General features: G+C 50.1%; 1 protein-coding gene across 1 annotated transcript; it reads left to right on the top strand.

The window, feature by feature from the left end:
• The first annotated feature begins 6,622 nt into the window (after nt 1-6,622).
• Nucleotides 6,623-12,751, top strand: SLC3A2 (solute carrier family 3 member 2). The gene is made up of 9 exons (XM_060104461.1): nt 6,623-7,193; nt 7,589-7,762; nt 8,349-8,443; nt 10,062-10,130; nt 10,236-10,294; nt 10,447-10,627; nt 10,740-10,883; nt 12,028-12,111; nt 12,237-12,751. The coding sequence occupies exons 1-9, from the start codon at nt 6,761-6,763 to the stop codon at nt 12,597-12,599; spliced, it is 1,602 nt and encodes a 533-aa protein (XP_059960444.1). The 5' UTR covers nt 6,623-6,760; the 3' UTR covers nt 12,600-12,751.
• Nucleotides 12,752-17,176: the final 4,425 nt, after the last annotated feature.

Raw genomic sequence — 17,176 nt, 5'->3', positions numbered from 1 at the left:
AAGGGTAAGCTGGGACGAAGTGAGGGTGTGGCATTGATATATATACACTACCAAGTGTAATATAGCTAGTGGGAAGCAGCCTCATAGCACAGGGAGATCAGCTCGGTGCTTTGTGACCACCTAGAGGGGTGGGGTAGGGAGGGTGGGAGGGAGATGCAAGAGGGAGGGGATATGGGGATATAAGTATACATGTAGCTGATTCACTTGGTTATACAGCAGAAACACAACAATGTAAAGCAATTATACTCCAATAAAGATGTTTTTAAAAAAAAGGACACTAAAACCCCCCAAAACCAGAGTATACAGGAAAAGACTGATATATATATATATTTAAAAAAAAAATTTTTTTTTGGCTGCACTGCGTATCTTGTGGGGTCTTAGTTCCTTGACTAGGGATCACACTCACACCGTCAGCAGTGAAAGTGCAGAGTCCTAACCACTGGACTGCCAGGGAATTCCCAAGACTGATATACATGTATATATTTAATAATATATAAATATATAACTGATATATATATATATTTAATATATACATATATTTATTAAATAATACAGGCCTTTTATTTATTTGCTTTTTAAATATTTTATTTATTTATTTATTTGGCTGCTCCGGGTCTTAGTTGTGGCATGTGGGATCTTTTATTTGTGGCATGCGGGATCTTTTAGTTGCAGCATGCAGGATCTTTAGTTGCGGCATGTGGGATCTTTAGTTGTGGCATGTGGGATCTTTTAGTTGCGGCATGCGGGATCTTTAGTTGTGGCACGCAGGATCTAGTTCACTGAGCAGGGATCGAACCTGGGCCCCCTGCATTGGGAGTGTGGAGTCTTAACCACTGGATCACCAGGTAAGTCCCGAGACTGATATATATATTTTTTAATTTTTTATTTTATTTTATTGATTTATTTTTGGCTGTGTTGGGTCTTCATTGCTACACATAGGCTTTCTCTGGTTGCAGCAAGTGGGGGCTACTCTTCGTTGCGGTGCAGGGGCTTCTCATTGCAGTGGCCTCTCGTTGTGGAGCATGGGCTCTAGGCACGTGGGCTTCAGAAGTTGTGGCTCGTGGGCTCAGTAGTTGTGGCTCGCAGGCTCTAGAGCACAGGCTCAGTAGTTGTGGCACACGGGCTTATTTGCTTCGTGGCATGTGGGATCTTCTGGGACCAGGGCTTGAACCTGTGTCCCCTGCATTGGCAGGCGGATTACCGAGACTGATATATTTTTGATGGATAACTTTTGTTCATCAAAGGACACCTGAGGGACTTCCGTGGTGGCGCAGTGGTTAAGAATCTGCCTGCCATGCAGGGGATACGGTTTGAGCCCTGGTCCCGGAAGATCCCACATGCACCGCAACGAAGACCCAACGCAGCCAATAAATAAATAAATAAATAAATTTATTTTAAAAAAAAAAAGACACCTGAGTGCCCATATCTTGATTTCTAATACCATTCTCCAATAAAAGGGACCAGGGCTCCTTGGAGAAATGGCTGATTCTAGGGCTGGGGCCCTAGAGAATTTACAAGATGAACCTGGAGCATCTTGCAGTGCCAGAAAGCAGAGAAGTGCTACAAAAAAGGGGGGGTGGGGAAGGGGGAATGTATGAAAAGGACACAGTGGCCAGACTGAAAGAGCTCACAGTGGCCAAAGCTGGAATAATTTGAGCAGCAAAGCAATATGGTGTTGGATTCTAACCCAAAGTATAAAATAAGTATCCAAGAATACATACATATGTTGACTTATACTGATATACATAAATGAATAGATAAATAAATAAATGAGGGAAAATAGATAAATCTTCCATATAGAAAAATCCAAGATAATTTATGAAGATACTCCCAGCTCTGGGAGGCAGAGCTTAACTTCATACCTCTTGAGTGTGGCTACACTTAGTGTCTTTCTTCCAAAGAATGTGATGGTAGAAAGTTTTGAGGAGCACTGGAGATGGGGAAAATGACAATACCCACCAGTATTGTGTGACTAGGACTGCAGAAGGAGTTGACGTTGGAGTACTTTGGTGATCATTTAAGGAATCATTTAATCTCTTATTACCAATTAGCCTTTTGATGAGATCAGTATTCTGTCTCTGATCAGTTGAATATCTTTTTTTTTTTTAAGTTGAGATTTATTTTTTTTTAAAGTTGAGTTTGTTTTTTTGTTTGTTTTTTGGCTGCGTTGGGTCTTTGTTGCTGCGTGTGGGCTTTCTCTAGTTGCGGCGGGCGGGGGCTACTCTTTGTTGCGGTGCACGGGCTTCTCATTGTGGTGGCTTCTCTTGTTGCGGAGCACGGGCTGTAGGAGCGCGGGCTTCAGTAGTTGTGGCTCGTGGGCTCTAGAGCGCAGGCTCAGTAGTTGTGGCGCCAGGCTTAGTTGCTCCACGGCATGTGGGATCTTCCTGGACCAGGGCTGGAACCCGCGTCCCCTGCATTGTCAGGCAGATTCTTTTTTTTTTTTTTTTTTTTTTTTTTTTTTTTTGCGGTATGCGGGCCTCTCACTGTTGTGGCCTCCCCCGTTGCGGAGCACAGGCTCCGGACGCGCAGGCTCCGGACGCGCAGGCTCAGCGGCCATGGCTCACGGGCCCAGCCGCTCCGCGGCATATGGGATCCTCCCAGACCGGGGCACGAACCCGTATCCCCTGCATCGGCAGGCGGACTCTCAACCACTTGCGCCACCAGGGAGGCCCTGTCAGGCAGATTCTTAACCACTGCGCCACCAGTGGTTAAGAAACTGATCAGGGAAGTCCTGATCAATTGAATATATGATGTCATCTATCCAAGGGTAATATGTTAAAAGTACTTCTCTAACTCTTCCATAACTTGATCTGCTGTATCTCTGGTGTTTCTCTTTTAATACTTGGTTGCATTAGAGAGAATGGCTTGCTGCAGTGTTGTTCATTTGTCCATTGTGAGTATGAGATACTTTTCAGATGTTTTCATTTCTCTTCTTCTAAGAGAAGGCTTTGGTTGCGTTTCCTTTACTCTTTCTGGCTTTTATCCCCCCTCACGCTCCTCACCCTTCACTAAGCTCTGACAGTTCTCTTCAGCAGCCAGTGTCCCTTCTGCAGGATTTGGAGTAAAGTAATACTTCAGCATCGCTTCTTCTAATAACAGCTGCCAAGTGGGCCCCTTTGGCTGGGGTAAGCCTCCTTCTCTGCTTTCATCTCAGCTGTACTTTGGCTTCCAAATTCTTGGTTCCTTAACTTCAGCCGTCATCCATTTTTCAAATGGCTAAACTTAAGGCTGATGGGTAGTTTAGAGGCAGAGCCTGAATGCTTTTTTTCTGGGTTTTTTGGAATTATGCCTTCAGCTTTGGCAGTGTTGCTGTGTCTGTTGGACAGTCTCCTAAGTTTCGAACTATCCTCCCATCTTTGCTCTGTCTTTGGAATTCTCTTTTTTACACACTGAGGGGAAAAAACTTCCATATCTTTTGGCTAAGATCAAGTAATCCTTGCTTGTTGGGAAACAGGTGACATGAATTTTTTTCAGCAGGGGATTAGAAAGGAACTTTCTCTGTACACTTGGCCCTCTGAACTTCAGGGCCCCACCCCCATCTTCTGAGTGAGTGTAAAGCCCTGAAGACTTGTGGCCTCATTATTTGTCCTTATTGGCCTCTGGACTCTTGAACTGCTTTTTTCTTTGCTTTGTCCCAGCCTTCTCTTGAAGGCTAAATTCTTCTTGAACACATTATATACTTTGAATTCTGTAGTAAATACTAAGATTTATATTTAGCAACATACGTTGTAGGATCTGAGGATCTCTAGTCACCTTCAGCCCTCTTTCTCTGCAGTCTTGCCCTGTTGCTTTTCTGTCTTCTCCTTCACCCAGATTTATTCTTTGTTTTATTTGGTTGAACAGTTACAAGTTTTGGTTTGTTTTCCTACATAAACAGCTTCATCTTGATACCATACAGTGTTGTTTCAATTCCTTTTCACTTTTATCCCTTTACCTTCACATGCTACTTTTGTTTTTGCATTTTATTTTTTTAATTAAAAATTTTTAATACAATTTTAAAGGTTACTTTCCATTTTGGTTATTACAAAATATTGGCTATATTCCCCATGTTGTATAGTACATCCTGGAGCCTATCTTATGCCCAGTAGTTTGTATCTCCTGCTCCCTCACCCCTATATTGCCCCTCCCCGCCACTGGTAACCACGTTTGTTTTCTATATCTGTCAGTCTGCTTCTTTTTTGTTGTATAATATTTACTAGTTTGTTATATATTTTAGATTCCACATATAAGTGATATCATACAGTATTTTTCTTTTTCTGACTTATTTCACGTAGCATAATGCCCTCCAAGTTCCATCCACGTTGCTGCAAATGGCAAAATTTCCTTCTTTCTTATGGCTGAGTAGTATTCCATTATGTGTGTATATATGTATATGTGTGTATATACGTATATATCACATCTTCTTTATCCATTTATCTGTTGATGACACTTAGGTTGCTTCCATATCTTTGCAATTGTAAATAATGCTGCTATGAACAATGAGGTGCACATTTCTTTTCAAATACATGCTACTTCTGTTGAATTGTTTCTAAGAAGGGAGCACTTTGGGTTTGATTGATAATAGTTCATCCACTCGTTTACCAAACACTTATAAAGTGCCTACTATGTGCTACCCCTGAGCAGGCACGTCCATCAACAAATAGCACAAGGCCCCTGCCACTTGTCTTGAAGTGCCGACACTCAGACAAGGAAATGTAATGAACAAATGAGACATGAATTGTAGAAGAGATAGGTGCACGGTGGATGGAAAGTAATCCTTTTGGGGGAGTTGAGAAAAGCTATCATTTGAGCTAGGTCTGGAAGGAATTGGGGCTTATGAGGCAGAGTGGCAGAACACAGGGAATGGCACGTACAAAGACGCAGAGGCCTGACAAAGCTGGGTGTGTTGTGGGACTGACAGGTGTTTGAAGGCTGATGTTGCTGGAGGGTGGTCCCTGTGGCAGGTGTGGTGGGTGATAAACTTGGGGAGGTTAAGTTGTTAGCTTATTTACCGCATGCAGGAGGGATTTATTTCATCTTTCTGGAGCCATGGGGGGCTGTGAGTGAGATACTATGTGTATGTATGGGGGTGTTATGTTGGACTATCTCAAGGAGAGTGTCTGACCCCACAGTTCTTAACTTTGAGCTTTCATGCTGGTGATAAAGTCTTTTCACAGCCTTGCCACTTACTGGCATGCCCAGGGCACCCTGGACTTCTTATCATCATTGAGCACAGGTCTGAACTCCAACCTCTGCCCGCTTGCCTGGGGTGAGGGATGGGGATGGGGATGGGCTCTGGTATGAAGAAGGCAAGGGGAATGGCACGGGATGAGCCTGTTCACTCTCTTGGCTCTCCTTTGGTACCTTTTCTATTTCTTCAGATCTTGGCTTCTGCTTTCTTCCAAATACACAGCTATCTTGGCTTCCAGCCCAGGTGGGAGAGGGAGAAAGAAGTTATTTCCTTCAGCGCCTCTCTGAAAATAACCCAGCTGGCACTGCTCAGGAACAAGAAGTTCCTGAGAGTGTTGGCACCTCATGGTGTTGATGTCTGGCAGTCCCTACCGTGAATTGTCTCACTCTCAATCCAAGGACCTCTGTGGGGAGAAGTTGGGTGGTTTTCAAGGCCTCTGCAGTACCAGCTGCCTCCAAGGCCTAGCATAGTGAAGGGGTAAGGGAGGTAAGGGAACCATGGCACCCTGGGGAGATTGGGCTAATGTGTGGGAGGCCCTGCAAGGTGGGGGAGATTCTGGCCATGGCAATCTTCTGATCTGGTGTAAGGAAAAGGTGGGTGCCTCTAACTGAGGCCCAGCCCCAGAATGTTGTCAGCCCCGAGGTTGTCCATCTGTCTCTTCTGGATGTCAGATTCCTAGCTGCCCGACATCATGGGGCCAGAAAGTGGGGGTGGGGTAGGGTAAGATGGGGAGTGTCAGCAACTGTCCTGTCCAAACAGATTTATCATAAAATATCATGGGGAAGACTAGATTAGGGTTGATTCACTAAAGTTAATAAAGCACAGTACTGTAGTGGGCACTCAGTAAATAGTTGCCGCATGATTAATTAATTGAACTAAATTCAAGATATCTTGAAAGAGTGGGAGTAGCCCTGCGGGGAATCGGAGGTCTAGCGCCAAGTCCCAGAGGCCTGAGAAGACAAGGTCTGGTGGGGGAAAGGGCTGAGTTGAGTTTGATTGGCTCTGAGAGGACAAGTGGCCATGCAAAGTTGGGAAGACCAGGCGGTGGCCTGAGCCCTGGGCCAGGGGCAAATGGAGGGTGGTGTCCAGGGAAGTCACAAACCTTCGGAGTGGGCAAAGAAGGGTCTCGGGACCCCCCCGCAGTGCTGGATATCCCCTTTACTCCCACTTTCCGGCAGCGCGAGGGACCAGCGGGGGCCTGAGGCGGGACAAAGCACAGACCCCCGCCCACCTAAAGGTGGCTCCGTGCTCAGCCTTCTTTGTGTCCGAACCTTAGGGCTAGACTGTTCGAGGTGAGGAATTGGACCACACGGCCGTCGGAAGCGAGTTCCCAACATTATTCCCTCGGCCGCCGCCCACCCTTTCAGTCCCTGGAAGAGCAATCCAGGATGTTCCACTTTAAGGGGCGGGCCGGGGCGGGGCTTCCGTGCCCAGTCCCAGAGACCGCGCCCGCCCGGCCGCAGACGCGGTCGCGGAAGCTGAGCGGAGTCACGGAAACCTGGGAGAGTGTTCAGGGGCCGGGAGGTCCGGGCAGCTGTCCAGCCACCAGCTGACCGCAGGCTGCGTCGTGTTGCCGGTTTCGCAGGCACCATGAGCCAGGACGCCGAGGTGGACATGAAGGAAGTGGAGCTGAACGAGCTGGAACCCGAGAAGCAGCCGATGAACGCGGCGTCGGGGGCGGCTGTGGCTGTGGCCGTGGCGGGCGGCACCGAGAAGAATGGTCTGGTGAAAATCAAGGTGGCCGACGACGAGGCGGACGCGGCGGCCGCGGCCAAGTTCACAGGCCTGTCTAAAGAGGAGCTGCTGAAGGTGGCAGGCAGGCCCGGCTGGGTACGCACCCGCTGGGCGCTGCTGCTGCTCTTCTGGCTCGGCTGGCTGGGCATGCTGGCGGGCGCCGTGGTCATCATCGTTCGGGCGCCGCGCTGCCGCGAGCTGCCCGCAATGAGCTGGTGGCACAAGGGCGCCCTCTACCGCATTGGCGACCTTCAGGCCTTCCAGGGCCGCGACGCAGGCGACCTAGTGGGTGAGTCCGGGGCTCCCCCACCCCCACCCCCACCCCGCGCTCCCCCGGTTTAACTGGTCACCGGCTTCGACCCCTGTGCCCAGATTGACCCAGCTGGTTCTCCACCCTTCCTGGTACTGGTGACCGCCCCCGGGGACGTAGCCCCTCCTTCTTTCTTCGAAGGAAACCGCCCCCCACTCCCTCTTTCCTGAGGGTGGCTGACTCAGCATCCTCCCTTTCCCCTCCCGGCGCCAGTAGCCTATCGCTGCAGGTTTCTGAAGCAATGTGCTAGTCTCCTTACAACAGCTTCTCTCGTGATCCAGCCAAACCGCCCCCCCCAACTTCGTCTCGGGGAGAATAGGGGCGATCAGGGGCCTCAGGGAGGCGTCACTTTAAACTCTGCTTCTCCATTTCAGGCCTGAAGGGGCGGCTTGATTACTTGAGCACCCTGAAGGTAAAAGGTTTTGTGTTGGGCCCAATTCACGAGAACCAGAAGGATGACCTCACAGGGACCAACTTGGAACAGATCGACCCCACTTTTGGCTCCAAGGAAGATTTTGACAGTCTCCTGCAATCGGCCAAGAAAAAGAGTGGGTGTCCTAGAGCTGGGAAGGGCTTGGCTAGGAAGGGCTTGGCCTTCTGGCCAGAGGAAAGGCCGGATAGCTTTATTGTCTGGTTTATTGCTGAGTGGCTCAGAGTTTTCCTAGGGCGGGTACAGGGGAGGTTTGTTAGGCTTCAGCCTAAAATAGACTTGTCAGGTGGTTCAGAGACTTTCTATACTTGGATGTGCAGTTATTTAACTTCTGGGCTTCAGTGCCCTTATTTGCAAAATGTAGGTTTTTGCTAAATCAGTGGTTTTAAAACTTGTAAAAGAGTGGGTCCTTTTGAAAAAAAACCCAAGTAACGTCTTTTCTTACATTGAACAGGGTTTGCTTTGGGGGTGAGGGGCCCAGGGCCTCATAAGCTCAGCCTTCTCTGTTACACTACCTTCCCCCCGCCTCCCGCCCTGCCACTTGCTCATATCTCTGTTTCAATGGAATGAGTTTTGCCAGGGTTCAAATCTAAGTTTTTGTACCAATATGTAGGAAATACTCTGCCGACTTATATTTGTTGATTTCCTCCTTTCCCCTCCCCCCAGAGTCTTTCTATCAACTGCCTCCTCCTCCATTGTTCTAGGCATCCGGGTCATCCTAGACCTCACTCCCAACTACAAGGGCCAGCACTTGTGGTTCCACTCCACTCAGATTGACACTGTGGCCACCAAAGTGAAGGTGAGTGTGTTGGTGCTTGTGGCATGTGGGAGCGGGATGCTGGGGCTGTTTGGTCCTTTCATAGCAAGTTCTATAAACGTAGCCCGGTGCCAGCCAAGGGGCCCCTTGCTCCTTGGAGCCAAGCAGGCATGCTCCTCCCACAGGCAGAAGGATAGGCAAGCATTGCACCCTTATTTTTGTTTGTTCCTTTTCTGACCACTCATTTTCCTTGTTTCCCTGACTCTGAGGGTGACAGTGCCAGGAAGGGAATTTCTCAGATGTGAATTTTCTTCCTTTTGGGAGAGGAAGCCCTATCTCTATGGGAATTCTGTCCTGTCTGGTTTCCCTTTTCTTATTTGATGTGTTTCGGAGTGGAGCCCAGTCTGAAATTGTAAGCATTGGGGTCTTCCTATGTGTCTGGAAGTATGCTGAGTACTTTATATACCTTCTTTAATCCCCTGTATAACCAAACAAGGTCCCTGTCAGTATCCCTAATCTGTAAATGAGGAAGCTGAGGTTCACAGGTCTTTAATGTGCCCTGGGATTTGATGTTCCAACTAGTCTTATCTCTCTAACCTGCCTACTCTGAAGGCCTAGGCTCAAACTCTGTACCCTGCAGGCTGGGAGTGGGGCTTTGAATGTCATCCCAGCCCCTAATGCCTGGGTTCTAGGAAACTGACCAGTTCAGAAAGGGTAGAACAAAAATGGAGGCAGACTCTGACACTTTGCTGGCAGCTGTGATTCTGAGGTAGAATTCTGTAGTCCCAGTTGACTGATTTCAGTTGACTCTTGGGGTCATTCGGTTCACTCCTTGCTACTTGCTGGAAGACCCTTTAAAAGTTACTGAGAAGGGAATGTTTTCAGATGGTGTGGCATGAGGTGTGGTAGCCTCAGATGAAGATGGAGACTAGAGGAGAGAACACATGGATCAGAGAGAGAAAGAGGAAGAGAGAGGCAGCAGGAGTGGGGTTCTATGTCATGTGCCCCATGAATGCCAGGGCTTCAGGCCTGGGCCTGTTCTGCAGAGCTGGCTTCTCTTTTCAAATCTTTGGCTAAACTGCCCTGGGGCTGTGCTTTGAATTTCACTTTTTTATCTTTGGTCTTGGCTCTGACTAGCTCTTTTACTGACACCCTCCGCAGGCTCCAGGAAACTGGGAGAGGAGTAAGTATACTCTTCTTGGGATCTTGGTTAGCATTTTAGGTCCCATCTCTGCTGCTCTCTGATTGTGGCCTTGGGCACGCCTCCTTGCTTCTCTGACATTGTTTCCTTATCTGTAAAATGAGTATACCAGCATTCCATACATGCTAAGTGTTAAATGAAGTTACATGTATGAACATGAACACACTTTCCTCATAGGTCTTTTCTGTAGGGGTCAAAGGTAAAGCTTTGTGATTCACCATGAGGAGGAGTAGAGAAGTAGAGCGCTGTATCACTAAGAAGATCAATGATAGGTTAGAATGGAAGGGAACTAAAGGCTACCTACAGGTTTATAATAGAGGCAAGAAAGTGAGACCGTTCAAGGCAAGTGACTCTCCAGAGGCCACGGGAGAGTGCGTGGTAGGCAAGATTTAGTGTGGGCTGAGCCTTTGCATCAGAGCGTTGATATCTTTCCTCTGTTCTTTTGCCTCCCTCCTATAGGAAGCTCTGAGGTTTTGGCTGCAGGCTGGTGTGGATGGGTTCCAGGTCCGGGATGTGGGGAATCTGACAGTGAGTACCCTTTCCATGCGAGAAGCAGAGCCTGGGTGAGAACAGAAGCACCCGCCAGGGCCTGACAGTGTTCCCTGCTTCTTGCCTCTGCTCTTTTCCTTCTAGGATGCGTCTTCATTCTTGGCTGAGTGGTGGAACATCACTAAGAGCTTCAGTGAAGACAGGTGGGTCCCAGACCCCGGCTTCCCTAACTCAGCTCCTTTGTGGGAACCCCTCAGTGGAGTACTAGCCCCAGGAAGCAGAGTGTTCCTAGTCCAAAACACCTTCTTCCTTTCTTGTCCGGTACTAACCTTGACTCCTGCTCTGCTCTGTGCAGGCTCTTGATTGCAGGCACAGACTCCTCCGACCTTCAGCAGATCCTCAGCCTGCTCGAATCCACCGAGGACCTGTTGTTGACCAGCTCTTACCTGTCAACCTCCAGTTTCACTGGGAAGCATACAAATTTCCTGGTCACCCAGTATTTGGACGCCTTTGGCAGCCGCTGGTGCAGCTGGAGTGTGAGTACCACCGTGGTAGGAGAGGGAGCAGGTGGCCTTTTGGAAAAAAGGAGTGTTGGCGGGTGGAGGCAGAGGCGGGCCTTGGGGCTCACCAGTGCTTCCATTCCTGCAGTTGTCTCAGTCGGGGCTCCTGACTTCCTTCGTGCCACCTCAGCTCCTCCGACTCTACCAGCTGATGCTCTTCACCCTGCCAGGGACCCCAGTTTTCAGCTACGGAGACGAGATTGGCCTAGAGGAAGCTGCCCTTCCTGGACAGGTACCGCTTGCTGCCTGCCCAGCACAGTGGGGGAGGCTGCATTCGTCCGTCACGGTGGTTCTGTGGCTGGCGGTGGACAGGCAAGGGCCTTGGGGAGGAGCCTGCGCTGGATTGCTAGTCAGCCAGCTGGTCAGTCGCTGTGCGGCCTTGGCAGGTTATTTCACTTCTCTGACTCTTGGTCATCTCTGCCGTGATACTACCTTTTTTATAGGGTAGTTAGGACTGAATGAGGGCGTATTTTAAAATGCAGTACCTGGCTCCTGGTAGGAGGTCAGCATGGTAGCCATCCCTCGGTAATTCGTTCGTTCACTGGACAGCGGGTGCTCTGCGTTAGGCTGTGCTCTCCAGGGACTCAGAGTTGCGTGGGGGAACCAGATGAGTAAGAGAAGTACACGCAGCGAGTGCCTTGGTGGGGTAAGACCATGAAGGCACCCGGTTAGCTTTAGCCACAGGGTTGGAGGTTGACACCTAAGCTGATTATTTATTTATTTATTTATTTATTTATTTTTGCGGTCCATGGGCCTCTCACTGTTGTGGCCTCTCCCGTTGCGGAGCACAGGCTCCAGACACGCAGGCTCAGCGGCCATGGCTCACGGGCCCAGCCGCTCCGCGGCATGTGGGATCTTCCCGGACTGGGGCACGAACCTGCGTCCCCTGCATCGGCAGGCGGACTCTCAACCACTGCGCCACCAGGGAAGCCCTAAGCTGATATTTATAGAACCTGTCATTCACTCATTCCACAAAGCTTTATGCAGTAATTCCTACATGCTAGGCATGGAGGAAACAAAAATACAGCGGTGCGCCAAAGAGCTGGAGGTGGTGAAATTAGATAGTAAGCACATATTGATAAAGATGCCAGGTGCTGCTATGTGCAAGAAAGCAGGGTAAGGGGCCTAGAGAGTAGGGGACGTGGGCGGTTTTATATCAAATGGCCACAGGAAACCTGATGGAGGCACCTGAGCAGGGATCAGAGGGCAGTGAGGGGCTAGCTTGTGGCTGTCTGGGAGAAGCGCCCTCTAGGCTAGGGGACAGTGTGTGTGAGGCCCTGAGGTAGGGGAGGTTATACTTCTGTGGGGCTGGAAGCGGGACGAGGAGTTGGAGAGCGGCCCAGGTCTTTCCAAGCCCTGTTTCCCCTGCCTTTTAGCCTGTGAAGGCCCCGGTCATGCTGTGGGATGAATCCAGCTTTCCCAACACTTCAGGACCTGTAAACACCACCATGACTGTGAAGGTAAGGGTTTCAGATGGGCAGGGCCTGATCAGCAAGGGGTGAGGGCAGGTGGCCGGGGGAAGCTCACGCCCCGGGGAGCCCTTCACCCCTTCTGCTGTATCTTTATCACTTTATACCGTGTGCAGGGCCAGAGCGAAGACCCTGGCTCCCTCCTCTCCCTGTTCCGATGGCTGAGTGATCAGCGGGGCAAAGAGCGCTCCCTGCTGCACGGAGACTTCCACGCGCTCTCCTTGGGGCCTGATCTCTTCGCCTACATACGCCAGTGGGACCAGAATGAGCGCTTCCTTGTAGTGCTCAACTTCGGGGATGTGGGCCAGCCCGCCAGGCTGGGGGCCTCCGGCCTGCCTGCCGGCACCAGCCTGCCAGCCAGTGTGGATCTGCTGCTCAGTACCCAGCCGGGCCGCAAGGAGGGTGCCCCTCTTGAGCTGGAGCACCTGAACCTGGAGCCCCACGAGGGGCTGCTGCTCCGCTTCCCCTACCTGGCCTGACCTGGGCCCACTACCCTTCCCCTCCCCTCCCCAGGCCCTTTGAGTTCTGGTTTCTCTCTCTCTCTCTTCTTTTTTTTTTTTTTTTTAACTGTTACAGATGAACCCCCAAATAGGGTGTTTTCTGGTTTCAAATAAAAGTCACCCCTACCTGGTATGGCCTCGCCTTCCCTGTACCCGCTGTCAACAGCAGGAAATTCTCTCCCCTTCGTCCCCTCTCCCCCACTGGACCCCACCAAGTGATCAGGACCAGAGAGGAAGGGGCCTGTCGAGGTCACAACAGCAAGGTGGTGTCAGGACGAACTAGCACCCCGCCTCCCACCCAGCCCGGAGGTCTCGGCTCCGGCTGACTTTCCTTTACCTCCTCAGCAGTGGTCTCCAGCCAAGCGTGGTCACTTTGCCTGTTTTGCAGACTTCACCTTTCTGGGAGAAAAAGTGGGAGCGGGGTGGCCTGTTTTCTAAAAGTTACTTCTAAAAGATGCTGCACATTCTTCTTTCAACAAGAATTTATTGTGTGCTCAGCATGTGCCAGGAGCTGTTCTAGTCCTGGGTACAAAGATCCCTGTCTCCTTGGGGCTTACATTCTCGTGAGGAGATGGAGAAGAAAGATGTATAAAATTAAGCGTATGGTGGACACGGTGGTAGTGTTCAAGAGGAAAAAGTAGAGCAGGGAAAGAGGTAGGTGTGTGGCATAGGGGGAGTTCGGCGTGAGGGCTAGAGGAGGCCTCACCAAGGAGGTGACATTTGAATAAAATGTCTGAAAGAAAGGAGGGAGTTAACTTGCTAGATGTCTGGGAAGGAGCTTTCCAGGGCCCTGGGTGGGAGCACATCTGACTCTTGTGAGGAATGAGGTGGGGGCGAGGTGGAGAGGCCCAGGGATGAGGTCTGGTTGGCAAGGGGTGGGCAGGTGGTGAAGGGTATAGTAAGGCACATAGTAGGGGGGTGGCGGGGGGGGGACGAACAGTTGGCAAACTGCACCGTTGGAAGGCACGGTCCCCAAAAGACTGCCCTCATTTCAGACACCAGCTGCAAGTTCTGGGTCCCCATGACCATCAGTGGGTTATTTGCTAGAGAGGCTCACAGAATGCAGGAAAGCACTAAGATTATGGTTTTATTATAGAGAAAGGATACACATTCAAAAACCAAGGACGGAAGCACAGGACCCATCTGGGATTGGGAGGGGTCCCAGCGTGAAGCGTCTGATGGTCCTTTCCCAGTGGAGTGGAGTCCTGTCACAGACCTCCTGACTATAACCCACAGATTGTGGCCAAGCAGGGAAGCTTGCCTAAACCTTTGGTGTCCAGAGTTTTTCTTGAGGCTTAATCACATCTGCCCACGTGGCTGATGTTTATTCTCCAGCCCCTCCCGGAGGTTCGGGCTAATAGCTTTAGTCTCCAGCCCCTCCAGATGCCCCGTGTCCCAACGTCCTCAGCATAAATCACATCATTAGGGACTTCCCTGGTGGCAGTAGTTAAGAATCCGCCTGCCAATGCAGGGGACGTGGGTTTGAGCCCTGGTGCGGGAAGATCCCGCGTGCCGCGGAGCGGCTAAGCCCATGCGCCACAACTACTGAGCCTGCGCTCTAGAGCCCGAGTGCCTACAGCCCGTGCTCCGCAACAAGAGAAGCTACTGCAATGAGAAGCCCGCGCGCTGCGATGAAGAGTAACCCACACTCACCGCAACTAGAGAAAGCCCGCGTGCAGCAACAAAGACCTGACGCAGCCAAAATAAATAAATTTATATAAAAAAATAATAAATCACATCATTAGACTGTCTGATGTCTGAAGGCCCCAGACTAACAAAGACACTCTTACCAGGCAGGACATTCCAGGCACCTATATATCACCTCCCAGTAACTGAGGGCAAAGGCCAGACTTTGGTGGTGGTAAGAAGTGTTGGGAACCTGCATTTATTTTGCAGGTAGAGCCACAGGATTTGCAGTCATAATGATTTTTAGGTTGGCCTCACAGCCTCAGGTTGAGCTTGGCCCTCTTACGGAAAAGAACACTCGTTCCTGTAGGATGGGGCTTCGGTCGGGACTGGGTGTCTGAAGGGTGTCTTGATGTAAGGGACAGATCAAAAGGATTAGAGGCCCCAAATTAAGGTCCAGTCCTTGTCTGCTGACCCTTGGCCTGAGGGCTGTGAGGGAAGGCGTGCATAGGGCATGTACTCTGAGACTTCTGTTCCTGAGAAGACACACCCTGCAGACTGCCAGTTGGACCTGAGCTCTCTTCTGCCTAGAATTTGCCTTCCCCTCCTCACGGCCCCTCCCCCTTCTGGCCCACGTCTAATCTGGGCCTCTCCTCTTCCTGAGGCTCCCCACCGCTTCCCTCCTTGGTCCTTTCCCAGGGTCCCAGCTCCAGCCCTCCCTTTCCCCCTCTCCCTCGGCCTCCTGGCCTCCCCTCTGATCCACAGTTTGTATCATGGGGTCACTACAGATGGAGCCTCATCATGATTGTGTATTTTGCAACTTACTGTGGGCTTAACCCTTAAAAAAAATTGTGGTAAAATATACATAGCATAAAATTTACCATTTTAACCATTTTTAGGCACACAGTTCAGTGGCGTAAAGTACTTCACAGTGTTGTGCAACCATCGCCACCATCCATCTGCAGAACTTTTTCATCGCACCAAACTGAGACTGTCCATTAAACAATAACTCTCCCCATATTCTTTGTTTTTAATAAAATGAATAAACAAAAAATTAAATGAAGACATTCAAATTTCCAGTGGTGCTGAGTAATCCTGGTAATACTCTGACCTCTGTGCTGTGGAGGAACAAGTGAGAACATGAACTTGCAGGCCCTCTGAGATCTGCAAGAACTGTACCATTACGTATTTCTCCCTGACTGCCCACGTTAAGGACAGAAGGAAAGAGAGCCAGATGCAGTCATAGGAGCTGTCTCGTCAGCCCTGCAGCTACCCTGTGACGAAGGAATTCTCACCCTTATTATCACAGATGAGGAAAGTGGCCAGAATGCCTCTCCCCAGGGCAGTCAGAGCTGACAGCAAGACTCCCCTGAAATGGAGGCAGAGGGCCAAGGGCAGGTGGCTTCCACAGAAAGGCACCTCTGCTGTTCATTCACTCAACAAACAGTTTTTGAGTTACTGCTCTGTTCCTGGTACCATCCTCATTTCTGGATTCAGGGTGAACAAGAATACGGTTTCTAGTCTCCAAAGGACCACATGCTTGGCCTCCTAAGCACTGGAGCCATCTCTTAAGGGTTAAGCACACCTGTGTTTAAATGAGATAATCGGTTAAATAAGATTTCACTTTTTAATTTTTCCTTTTTCAGTCATTGTGATACATCTATGAGGATTGTGGGGACCTTGTTTATAGGGTAAGGGACCTCTGCTCTTGGACACAGCAGTGGAGCTGCCATGTAGACCCAGGCCTTAACCCCATAGTCAAGCCCCCGTGCCACCAGACTCGGTCTCTCCCCAGGGCCTCTAGCCAGTTACCTGCGGGTCGGGGAGGGAACTGACATTTTCCATTCGTCTCAGTACCAATCAATGTGCTATGCCTTGGGGCATAAAGGGGACTAAAAGACTGCCACTGTTCTGGGCCTCACTGATTGGAGTGGAAGCAGATGTGCAAATAATCACAGTTCTGAGGTAAAGGCTGTGGGGCAGCTGTAAACTGGGCCCTGTGGAGTGCAGACAAAGTGTTTAACCAAGGAGAGATCGGGGAAAGCCTCTTGGAGCCTTCATTTGAGTTGAGACTGAGGCACAAGCAGGCAATCGTGCGATGCACGTAGAGGACAGGGCCACCCAGCTAGAGGGGACATTATGTCTAGCCACTCAGTTGAGACACCATGGTGAGTGTGGTTTTGGACCACACTAGCTTGGGAGAGTGGTGACAGCCAACCGGAGGCTGAAGCACCAAGGCCTTTAACAGCCATGCTCAAATTAGCTATACTTTGCCTGTTTGTAGATTAGTGGTTCCCACCCTGGTTATGCAGAATCCTCTGGAAAAGTCTCTCCCATTTAACATTCACTGAATTGGAATCTCCAAGGGAGTGAGCCTGGGAGTCTATTTTTAATTAACTTTCTTAAATGATTCCCACAGCAGTTTGGGAATCACGAGCGCAACGTTTGCCTTGCTTAGTTATGCCCAAGGATGATGATTAGAAAGAAAAGTCCTGGTTTTTCTCCTGAATATTCTGTTTCAGAAGGTCTGGGATAAAACACGAGAGTCTATAAGAAGCTCAGATAAGAATGAGAAAGGAGGGCTTCCCTGGTGGCGCAGTGGTTGAGAGTCCGCCTGCCGATGCAGGGGACACGGGTTCGTGCCCCGGTCCGGGAAGATCCCACATGCCGCGGAGCGGCTGGGCCCGTGAGCCACGGCCGCTGAGCCTGTGTGTCCGGAGCCTGTGCTCCGCAACAGGAGAGGCCACAACAGTGAGAAGTCCGCGTACCGCAAAAAAAAAAAAAAAAAAAAAAGAATGAGAAAGGAAACCCCTGAGATGTGCTGGGTAGGGAGTGACATGTTCAGGACTGAGTTCTGGGAAGCTCACTCTGGCTCGGCTGCTGGAAGAAGCTGAGAGTGGTCAGGACTGGGTGCCGTTTAGGAGGCTGGT

This window comes from Mesoplodon densirostris, chromosome 7 (assembly GCF_025265405.1).
Source record: "Mesoplodon densirostris isolate mMesDen1 chromosome 7, mMesDen1 primary haplotype, whole genome shotgun sequence".
Classification (NCBI taxonomy): Eukaryota; Metazoa; Chordata; class Mammalia; order Artiodactyla; family Ziphiidae; genus Mesoplodon; species Mesoplodon densirostris.
Note: the sequence above shows the minus strand (reverse complement) of the source record. Positions and strands in the feature narration are given on the sequence as shown.